At 42.8% G+C, this 12,106-nt stretch overlaps 1 protein-coding gene across 1 annotated transcript in view; it reads right to left on the reverse strand.

Moving 5' to 3' along the window:
• Positions 1-8,900: 8,900 nt before the first annotated feature.
• Positions 8,901-12,106, reverse strand: part of ATP13A4 (ATPase 13A4) — a 39,506-nt gene continuing 36,300 nt past the window's right edge. The window contains exon 30 of the mRNA XM_079315453.1: positions 8,901-12,012. Coding sequence (XP_079171579.1) covers positions 11,983-12,012 — 30 coding nt within the window. The 3' untranslated portion in view covers positions 8,901-11,982. The remainder of the gene's footprint in view (positions 12,013-12,106) is intronic.

Raw genomic sequence — 12,106 nt, forward strand, 5'->3', positions numbered from 1 at the left:
GAAGGGTTGAAGTGGAAAAATTTGTGGCTTGAGCAAAAGTTTGTCTAGTAGCTAACCAAAAGCTCTGCATTGAAGGAAAGCAAACAAAATTATTAATTCACTGCTTTTTTAAACTGCAGTTTTACAATGTTTGAAATAATCAAGCCAAGATTTCCAGTCGTATTTTGTACTGTGTCCTGGTTTGAAAGGACAGGTGTCTGCCAGTAAAGACAGAAGTTTTCCTTTGAAACAGAGACTTTAATTCCATTCCCCCCAAGTATAATTGTTTGAATCAAGGACTCTGAGGGAGAGATAAGGGGGTAGGAATAACAGCTCTTTTACTAATATATCTAACCAAACAAGCAGAAAAGAACAGCAGTTGTTAAAATTACTAACAGAACAGAATTGATAACTTGGTTCCAGTCCTTTCTTTAGCTGCAAGCACGCTGTCTCTGTGCTCAGTCCTGGAGCTGCAGAGGGCAGGCGGGAGCAGGGGCGGGAGGGAGGGGGCGGCAGCGGCCGCGCCGGTCCCGGGTGGGAACGGGCTGGAGCGGCGGCTCCTCGCTCACCGTGTGTGTCCGGGGGATCAGCTGTGTCCGCAGGGGCAGGAGGCTGGAACGGGGCAGATGCAGGGCAGGTGATCGCAGAGGGTCTGGCTCTCCTGTGCTCCACAGCAGGGGCTGCAGACGGGGTGTCCTGCTCTGAGCTTCCCGAAAACACGAGTCCCCTCCAGAAGCACGAGAGGCTCCTCTGGGAGCCGCTGCCACCGACCCCTTTTGTCATCAGAGACCCTGGGTGTAACCCGCCCAGCTCCATTGGCATGATAATGGGAAAAATTCTTTAAATTGACACAGTAATAGAAAAACTTAGCTACCAAGAACACAGCTCTCCTAACATCACAAGAATCCTCCTAGCACTGAAATGTGAGGGGCAAACCTAATTCAAACCCTCATTCTTCTGTATTTTTTACCGTTCCTGAGGAATTAAGTTTGGTTTATCAGCACTTTTGAGATCTGTGCACTCCCACTCATGAACCTACACGCCTTTTCTGCCAGAGCTGCTGTGAAGTCAGTGATCACCACATGCTTTGCAGCAGCCTTTAGAGCAGCCAAGCATTGTAAGGGCTTCCCAAGTGCAGGACAGATGGTTGATGACAGCAGCAATAACACTGCTCAGCCTGACGTCTCTTCTATCTGAAACTCTGTCTAGAGAGCATATAATCTGAGAGTGTGTCCCAGCACCAGCTATTTTATGGACTGAGTGATAGGAGTTGAAGATATCTGCTGCTGGAGGTAGTTATTTCATATTTCTGATGTGTCTGCTGAGCAAGGCCATTGCTGGCTGTGGAAGTGGCACATGATCATGGAGCTGATGTTTTTAATTAAACTGGAATTGAGAAGGTGACCATGGAGTAACTCTGCTGTGCAGCTGCTCACAGCACCACAGCCACCCCTGTCATCTGAGGTGTTATAAGATGTTGAAAGCAAACTGTTTGGGTTGAACCTGAGGCACAGTGGGAGCTTGCCTGGAATTGTCAAAAAGTGAAATAATGTTACAGCTGCTGACAGAAAAACACTTTCTCCCAACAGAACACCACTGACATGAAACAAAATAAGGGGACAAGTAAGTGCATTGTTTCCTCTGAACCGAGAGCAGCAAGCTGTAGAAGTGCTTGACAATAATGTGAGAGGACTTTCCATTCATTCCAAAATGGTTTCAGACTTCTTCCAAGGTGATCTTTACCTCAGTATGAGCATAAACCTACTAGAAATAAGACAACATTTAGTTTCAGACTGAGATCATAACATGCCATTTCACTTCCACCTTGTCAACATCCCTCCAGGAAAACAGGGACACAGCCTTCTACAACATTCCTTTGCAAAACTTCCATCTGGCAACATTTGATTCTTTACACATTTTCACACATACCAGCCTACTGTTAGCCACGAGCTGCTGGTTCAGACACCGAAATTTGGCCCAGTGAATATTGTCACACAGACAAGCATGTATAACTGCATTCATTCTGCACACTTCAAGCATGACTGGGATGGCCACTGCATCTGCAGAGCCTTGCCAGTTTTTTGTGTAGTAATGTCACTAGTCCTGAGGAAAGAACCACTCCATTAATGATTTCTCCCCAGTGGATGCAGAGTTCTTACCACATTTCCCTATACCCTGGGGGAGATATGAACTAGCCCCAGGTTTCCTCTGTTCCTCAGAGCTACCTCTGAATCCCCAGCAAAGAGACAGTTATTAGGCATGTTTTCAGCTGTCAGAACACAGAGCTTCCCAAGGGCCTTTGAGGATGAAGTCCATAGTGTGTTCTCATCATTTACTTTCAGCAAGCAGCAACCAGGCTCTCCCTCCCCCCCCCCCTTAGACCCTGATGTTTCCAAGTAAAATTAAGAGAGCAAATTCAGGCAGCCCTGAGTCACTCAAAACCTTCTCAGACTCAGAGAATCTCCCTGAATCTCCTTATCCAAAACATCCAGTGGATGACAGGTTTCTATGCATTCACAGTTTCCCAGGCAGAGGTTGGAAATTTTCAGTGATTTTCTGAAGCTTGAATATTGAAAACATATTGTTAGTGGGACTGTTTTTAAGAGGGCCAAATAGTACTCACTGCTTAATTCTTATGAGTTCAGCTTGATGTGAAGTAACTTAGATGAGAAACCCTCTGATGGGCTGGGGCAGGAGTCTTATTCAGCAGTTGCTGTTTCAGCAGAAACAGTTGAAGATGAAATAAGCAGGAAATAAGTGAGGTGGAGCCTTGAGACAGCAGGGTTCTCAAAATGTCCTGGTGGTGTGCCCTTGGAGAAGGGTTGTGAGGCTGCAGTGTGGGAGTGCATCTGCTTGGGTTGGTGCTGCTCATTCACAGGCTGGATAAGCAGTGTTAGCCTGCTCCCAGTGATCCTGGGAGCAATCTGAAAGCCATGAGGAGCCCCAGCTTCACTTCCAGCTGTAGATTTTACATTTGCATAGCCACAGGCATCTTGTCCCTCCCACCTTGGTGTTAAAAATGGGTGAGTTTGTTAGACTGTTTTGACACCATTCCTCAGCATAACTCAAAGACATTTGCCCTAATTTCTTTCTATGAAAGAAACTTCTTTCTGTTTCTTTCCTTTCTCTTTCAGCCCAGTTTCAAGGTTTATTCCCTCCTGGGCATGGAGTTCAGACTGAAGACATGCAAGGCTGGGCTGGGTGAAGACAGTGTAATTTCATCATGGAAGTTAATTCCCCCCTAAGAAGCTGCTGACTGACAAGGTGTGTCTGCCAGACCACAGCATGGCCCATCACCATTTAGTCTGGCCTGTTAAGGAGAACCTTAAATGGACATATTTATGTTTGATCACCACTCATGTCCCCTGTTACTTCACAGGCACAGTGAAATTAATCTGGAAGCAAGCAGCTCTATTAAAAAGCACAATGAATCCAGGACCTGTTATGCCTCTGGGCTGTCAAAGCCTCTTCTGTTTCCAGCACATTATACCTTGTTCTCAGCCTGATCATAATTGGCTTATTAATTAATTAATACTTCAGAGACACCGCGAAGCTGCTAAACATCACGTAAAACCAACAAATATTTTTATCTTATTAAACATAAAATAGGATATTTCGTAAGTAGATTTAAATTCCTTTACTCCCTAGCAGTTTTGAGCTTAGCTGACAACTAGTCTTACAATACATCTAAAAATGTGAACATTTAAGAGAGAGTAATTATGCAAATACACTAATGAGATCCATGCACACAGCAGTAGCTCCTCCTCATGTTCTTGGCAAGAGGTCACCATCACGTTCTGAGCTGGATGCACATTGGACATGTCTGCAAAAAGAGCTTTACATTGAGATATCTTACAGAGCTTGTTTTTAATGACATGAATTTATTCTGACACGGATCCAGTTTTGTTCTGCTGCTTATGTGAGACACTGCCTGCAAGGGTACCTTGGTGAAAATCCCTCTGGCACTGCTTGAGCTGCCTTTTGGTGGGCTGTGAGCCTGTTCAACATGCACCTCCTCAGTGGGGCCTCCCCAGAGCACTGGAGGAGGGCCAAGAAGAGATTGTACCATGTGCCTGCAGTCTGGTCCCACTGGAGGTGTATTTTATTGGTTGACACTTATTAATTTAATCTCATTAATTTGCATCAGATAGTAATTTCCTCCCTGCTTTCTTAAGAAGTATTGGGAATGTGATTATTCTCCTCTTGCAATGAATTTCTTCTTTCATTCATTATGACATAATTATCTCTGTGGTGTTGAAGTATCTAGTGTACTAATAACTACTAATGATCCTGGGAGTTGATATGGGGTGTGTATGATTTGTCCTGGCCATTGGTAAGTATTAACATTTTGAGTTCAGCATCACATGCACTGAAGTGCTGAAGTCTGTTATTATATTTTGCAATATGAATTCAGTAGTATAATTTTGAATATGATCAACTTTCATGTTTATATGCCTATTCCTTTAGGATTTCAGTGGTCTTTAGGCTTGGAATTGAGATTTAGCCTGCCAGGGTTTAGGGAAGTCCCTAAAGGCACATGACCTTTGCAGCTCTGATCTGTGGTCTCCTGGATTTTGCAGAAGGCAGGTGACATTTGACAAGCACCAAACTCAGCAAGCCTTAATTTCAACAGAAGGAGCATTATCCTAACATTTACAAGATGAAAGGTTTATTGACTAGATTAAGAATATTCATTAACTGTGCTGAGAATGACATAATGAAACAGCCCTGTGTGTATTCTCCTAACACCCTCAGGGTAATTAAAAGCACTCAGGCTGCTGCTGAGTTGTGTTTGCCTTGAATTAGCAGCTTCCTTTGTGTCTACACCTACCACAGCAATGCCCAGGTGTCTTCCTCAGAGGGATGGAGCTGAGCAGGAAGCAGGGACACCCATTGCACTCTGCCTCCCCAGACACACCTGTGTCTCTCTCTTGAGAAAAAGATTGACAAGGAAGGAGGAAAAATGACAAGCCAGTTAACTGTAGAGATCCAGAACCACTCCAGGCCAAGACATGGCAGGGATAAGAGCAGCTCCTTTCTTTCTCTTGCCTCCTCCTACCCTTAGTATGATAGGTTTTTCTGAACATTATTTATGAGGAGATTGGGTCACATTTTGTCCCTGAAACAAGTTTCTGCCTTGCAGTGTCTTGATGTTTAGGGATAACACTGGCCTCTCTGCTCTGTGTGCTTGTGCTGAACTGCTGCAGCATTAGAATTCAAAAACTTAAAAATACATATTCCATGTATTTGAATGTTTTCACTTTCTAGTCCTAACAGTACGTTAATGCTACTCATTTTTAATGTGGATAAGAAATGCATATTACACAATGGCAGTGTCCAAAAGCTTAAGACAACTGTGAATTATTTAAGCCACAGTTTTTCTCCCTCCTGCTGCAAACTACACTAATAGATAGTAAATAATTTGCTGTCAGAACAGATAGAGACACATCCCTTTCAGAGAACCTTAGCATTTCTATCTCCAGTGCTGCACCTGAGAACATCCCTTCATTCACAATGCAGCTTCCATCAATCAGGACAGCATCACAGGGGAGGCAGAACCTTCTTCCACCTAAAAGAAATGTGTCTCCTGGGACTAAGTAACAAGATTCCTGTAGAACAATACAAAAACAAACTTTACTTGTGCACAAGTTTTGGGCAGTTGAATTAAGTCTCAAGACACACACAGTACAGTAATATTCTCCACTATATTATTTTAAACCAGTGCTTCTTATAAATAATACTGTCTGAAAAACAACAGCTCAAAGATCAGCCCTTTGAACCTCTCTCTTCAAGTGAGCATCTTCAGCTTCCTTTGCCTAGTGCCCATAAAACACTCTGACCAGGAAAACCTGCCCAAAGGCTTTACCTCTCCCACCACCCTAACTACTGCTCTTCTTAAGGCCTTTGGGAGGCAAAAATTGCTGCAATCCCCATTTTATGGGTGAGGAACTGAGGCTGGGAAAGAAAGCATATACCTCAATGGGAACCATATGTCTAGACTCCTTGAAAACCACTCACAAACTGCTTGACAAGATTGTATAATCAGCCTGTAACAGAGCCAGGAAGCAGGACTTGGAAGGCCAGATTTTTTATCTAGTTCCTTGTTTGTGAAATTAAATTCCCAAGTTGTTCTTGACTCTTAACACAAATTACTGGGTTCACCTGTATAATGGCAGATGCTGCAGATATGGATGCTACAGATACAGATCATTACTGCATCATACAGGATGTGTCCACACTTCTTGCTGCCCTGCCCACCTCACCTCCTTCTGTCCCATTCCTCCTTTACTGTGCAATTTCAGATACATTTCAACATGTTAGTTCATTATATAGGCTGGTGAGAAAAATGAGATGCAGGTGACTCCCTCCTGTCTTGATGCAGATGGTAACCTGAACTTTGTTATGCTCCTCAGAGAGGTGATGTAGCTTGCAAGGCTGCTGTGGATGGGGAAGTGACCAAAGCATGGAGACACTAGTAGTCAACATGAAATAGGATGTTACAGTTTGGTGGCCATGCTAACAGCACCGAAACTGAAGTCAGTTCTCTAGGGAGGTTTCACATCACTCATTAAAATTCAGGATGTGAGTTCATTGAGCTAACATAGAACAAGGTGTGGTGGGAACGTGGATCCAATTTTCTGTTTGATTCCATTTCATATCCCTCTATCTCCCTTGGCCTTCAAGGAACAATTCCTGCTTCATATCAGAGTCAGCCCCCTTAACTGCAGCACTGCTATCTACAGTCCTTTAGTAGAAGGTTATTTGTGCTCAACACTTGCAGGATACCAACAGAACCACCAAATTATAAAGACTATCATTACAAACCACCATTGCAAGAAGAAATGCAGAAATTCTAATTTAGTTGGGTGCCTGAGCTTTGCCAGGTACTGCAATCTAATTCATACAACTGGATCTCCTGAGACCATGATGAAGTTAATTGTCATTACAAGGCCATTAGAGAGAATGCCTTATCTTGATTTAAAAGTTGCAATTGCAAAATGATGGACACCAGTACTTTAAGCACAAAGGTACGCTGGCATCTCTGAGCATTTGTTCAGTGTTGGAGTGAACAGATATTGGAGATATAAAAATGTGACATGCAGCCAACACACCTGTGCTGGCAAAAGCCCCAGCTCTTCACATGGACTTTGCCAAGATCAGTGAGAGGCAGCAATAAAAGTGCTCCTGTGCAGCACTCCACAGAGAAACTTCACCTTCTCAAGGAACCTCTCAAAAGGCTGAATCTTACCCTTGCCTAGTCATTCAGCTCAGGAACAATGATTTTAGCAGTGAATTTGGAGGCAATGCAACCTGTGCCTGGCTCTAAGCCAGCACATGATCGTGACAAACAGGTCAGTGCACCCCAGAGCTGCCATCCCTTACCCCCTCCATCACCTCTAATCTCATCACAGCACCGTCAGGAATTGCAGTTCTCACTGTTCACCTCTAACCCTGACATCTTCCTGAAGGTTAATGAAACGTTTATCAGGAGTCAGGGATCCGGTTTCCTGGCTGGAAATGCTGTGCCTGAGGCATCCCACAATATGGTTTCCTCCTGGCTTCCAGGGAAGTTTATCAGCTTACCCATGTCTGTAACTATAAAAAGTTGACAGTCAATTCCTCTCTGGCAGCAGCTTTTGCAGCAGTCAGATTTTGTTATGACTGTAAGTCATGTGATTTCTCAGCACAGCCATCTAACCAAGGTGACCTTTCTGATCCTACGTAGCTGCTACTCAGGAGACAGTACCCAAATAGAGGGGAGGGAAAAGACTGAAGCACAAAAGTTTCCAATATTTTTTCATTTAAGAAAGTCATTAAGAACATGGTATTTATTCGGAAAAAAAAAACCCTAATGGTCTGTGAGGTCAGCAGTAACCAACCCCAGACTACTACTAAAATGATGGTTTGATTTCCTTGTACTTCCATACTTTTAGCTATTCTACATTCTATCAGTCTTATAACAACAGTCATCATTCACTTTTCTGTTTTATGTTAAAACAGGCCACAAGCCCCACAGATATCTGAGAGCACAATTTTGGTTACTCTAGTACCTAACTAACAGCAAAAGGTTTAGATTAAGTTTTTCAGAGATTTACTCACCACTCAGCTTCTCTGAAGTAGCGACAGACTATTCTGAGAGCTAGTGGAACTAAAATAGCTAATGAAAGTGTTTTCTGCATAAAGTGAAAGGAATTATTCATCTGACAAATCTGGTCCTTCATTGAAAATATAATGCATTCTTCGACATTCACTAGAACAAAGAGACAGACACTAAATCAGGGTGCCAGCCCTCAGACACTGAAGATGTAACAGGACTGAACTACCACAACGTTAAGAGGACCAGTCTGCCTCCAGGCACTACCATTAGTATTTCAAGCATGAAGTTTCAGCCTTAGATGGAAGTGCAAAGTTCAAATTAAACTCTTCAGAGTTCCACACTGGAGTTCTCTTCAAAACCTCTCTCCAGAGGGCACTGAAATGTTGGTAACATCAAATCTAACCAATTCAAGAGCCCTAGAACTTTTCATTAATTTTGTAGAGTTTCAAATACACTTCACTAGAAGCTCAGGCACACATTCGTTTAGAGCCCCAGTATTCATAGGTGTCTCCCATTTTAAAGATATTTGTGTGGCATCCATAGTCCAGTAAAGTGGACACAATAATATCCTGTATGCAGAAACACTTGCATGGCATTTCTATATGCAAACTCAGCAAGCAACTATCCATAACTGTTTTCCCTCTTATCCACCAAATGTTTGTTTTGTCCTCTGTAGAGGAAGATCAGTCCTGCAGTGTGTCCTTATTTACCCGGGAAAGAAAAAAATTCTACATCCGTGTTGTAGGAGAAAAGAAAGTTATGAGGTTAAAATAAACAATTAAAAATAGCAATTTTGCAAATATTTCCCTCTGTTCTAAAACACCTTTGTGCTTTACTCCACTGTTGAGGCCACAGGCAAGCCCAGCAGCAGCAGCATTTCTCTGGTGACTTGTAGTCTCTGGACTAATAAACCCAGGCTGTCAAAGAGGAACAAGTGTGTCTTTGCTGTGCTAAAATAATTCCACTGAAGATCCTTTGCAAGAGCCTCCATGGAAGGGCAGTTATGATTTGGCTGCAGTCCCAGCAGCTGCAAAAAGCTCGAGCACTCCAGCTCTGTGTTGCTGCTCGGTCAGGAGGCGAGATGTCCTATCCACAGGGAAAGTTATATCAGGAATAAGGGCCAACAGCAGGGGAGGAGGAGATCAGTCTTTGACAGTACTGCTCCCCAAGAAGGGGCACAGTCATCACAAGGGAAATATTTAGCTGTTACAAGTATGCAGCACCACCTTAGCTTCCTATTGTTCCCTGCAACCTTCTGCCAGGAATGTGTGCAAATAGCCAAAAAAGAGGTTCAGCAGCTTTCCAACATGTATCAATCATCCCAAATCTTTGTAAATCTTCGGAACTGTCCCCCCAAGTTCTAGCCTGACTCACTGACCTCTTTGAAAAGGAGCAGAAATTAAAGCAGCAGAGGGAATTACAGTGCTCAGAGCTTAAACATTAATCTGAATTCTGCTCTCTTGCTGCTAAGGCTCAATTTCAGCAGCAGGCATCACCACAGGTTTACTAAGACTTGACGCTTTTATAGTGTCATTAGTATCTAAACAGAATCAGATGCCTGGTCTGCAATGCTACTGCTCCAGTCACTGTATCACACACAGTAACATATTAATTTTGTGAGGGAGTTCATAATAGCACAGTGAAGTTTGTCTTCAAGAAAAAATGTTACTGCATCTACAAGAAGGATGCCAGGAATGCAGAGACATCTAGCCTTCCCCTTCAAGTGGATTTTGCTGTGAACTGGGAACTATGAGAACTTTGGAGACACTTCTTGGAATTAATAAATATTTCTAGTATGTTCCAAGTTGTGTGGTTTGATGACAAGCATTTACCATTAGGTAACTACTGTAGATAGGAAGGTATTTACTCTATTTGCTTATGTCAAATTTGTGAAAAACAGAAGATAAAATTCCTTTGAGTCAAATAAATGTTTTGTTCAAGTTGAAATATTGTTTGGTTGAATTTGTTTAGATTTTTTTTCTTTTTTCTTAGCTATTATTTCTTTATTTTCTTAATTATTTTTAAATTCAGGCTAGATTATGTTCAGACTCCACTCTGGTGCAGCTATGTTGATTTACAACAATTAATGATTTCTTCTGATTTGTTCTCTGTTTCCCAAGCTGGTTTTTAAGTCTAAAAACCAAGTAAGTTTTTCCCATGATTCCCAACCTGCCCGATTCCTGGCTTTTTGTGGCAGCACAAGAGTGCTTTAGCACACAATGGTGGGAAGACAACAGTTTCCCGTAATAGAGAATTTCTCAGCCCCACCCCGTAAAAACACGAGTTAGCTCCAGCTGTGGAAAACAAATTGTGAAGTCAACTCAGAAGGCACAGCTCCCCTGCACAGCTTATCCAAAGAAGGAAGTGATCCTCTTGGTCCACAGCCCTTCTGATTAACTGTCTTGTTGTTTTATCCAGCTGGGGACCAAGATTGCAAACTGCAGTGAGGAGAAAGGCAGATTAACATTGGTGACTAAGAGAGTATGTGAGGTAGAAGCTGCACTTTTTTTAGTAGGTAACACTTGCAGGAATGTGCAGTGTTGTTGCATTTATGTATGGCAAATACAGCACAGCAAAGCAAGTAAAATTCTCCATCAGAGGTTAACAGATGAGGGAGATGAGCTGATGAATTAATTGCATCTGCAATTATGGAGAAACCAGAGACAAAACCTCAGATGGTTCAACTTAAGAGCATGCCACAGAATTAAAAAATTATTTTGAGACCTAGCTGGCTCCACATCTTGTATTTCAGACCTTAGGTCCTTGAGGTTAATAACCCCTTCAATGTTTATTTCTTTTGGCACTGGTGAAACTGATGTCATGAGGCAGCTCAGCTGTGCAGGACCTGCCATAGTAAAGCAAGCTCACACCACAAGGGATAGCAAATCCTTGAAGACCAGAGGATGAGATCTTAATTTTTAATTAGTACATTCCATTCTACATTTTTTCATGGATATCCTGAACAAATACCTTCTGTCAAAAAATAACGTTAAATAATGAAATCATTCTGCTTTGAAGGTCAACAATTTTTTACCCATAAAATGCAAGTATCACTTGCTGAAAACTGAGGGCAAACAGGTTTCCTGGTAGCAGTGAGCTAGCAAGAGAGCTCTTTTTGTTCCCATCATGGGAAGAGCACAATGGTGCTGAGACTAGACACTTCCAGAAAGCTTTGGCTGTTTTCAGCTCCTTTCAGCTCTGGAAGCCAAATATTGCCAGAAGGGTTAAAACCTCCCAAAAACCCAAGACACTGAGTAGCAGTATCTTAAACTCCATGAGTAATCCCAGGAATGTCTGTGTTAAGCAGCCCCTATCAGGAGTAAGTTTTACTTGTTTTCTCAAAGGGAATCTGCCAGAGGAGTGCTGTTATTGCAATTAGCTACTTTTCATCTAGAGCATCTCCCACGCTTAGGGATTGCATAATGCAGTTCAATAGAGGGATCCCATTTCAACCTCAAATACTTTAACAATATTCAGCAAGGTGCTCAATTTACAGCTGGCAGCTGTTCCTGTATGGGCAAGGGGACAGAGGAAACATCGTGGCTTTATGTCACTGCAGCAGACTTTGTGCTTCCAGTTAATTTAGATGTAGGCAAGAGGTTACATCTTCCTAGCCTTGATGAGCTCCTAGAATGCAAGAGCAGCAAGCAAGTCACTGAGTCCTTTTAAGTTCAAATGCAACTGTCCTGTACATGAGTCCACTGCAGTTTCTTTCAGAGTGATTCCTCACTGCTGTCAAATGTTGGATTGCTATGGCCTCCCATATTTCCTTCTATGGTCACTGCCACAGAGTCTGAGAAGAAGGTTTCATTCAGAGGTGGCCAGGCTGAGTCCTGCTCCAGCATGTGCTGCAGCCTCTTGTAGTGGCTCTTTGAGTGGTACCGGAATGTCTTTTTCAGAAGCAGCTACAGGGGTCTGTTCTCAATGACAGCTTCCTGTAAAGGTAAAAGTGAAAGCAGGGTTTAAGAGGACAGCAGTTTACTCTTCATTTAGAGTACACACGAGGCAAACAGTGGAGACCCAGATCTC

The sequence above is a fragment of the Erithacus rubecula genome, assembly GCF_903797595.1.
Source record: "Erithacus rubecula genome assembly, chromosome: 11".
NCBI lineage: Eukaryota > Metazoa > Chordata > Aves > Passeriformes > Muscicapidae > Erithacus > Erithacus rubecula.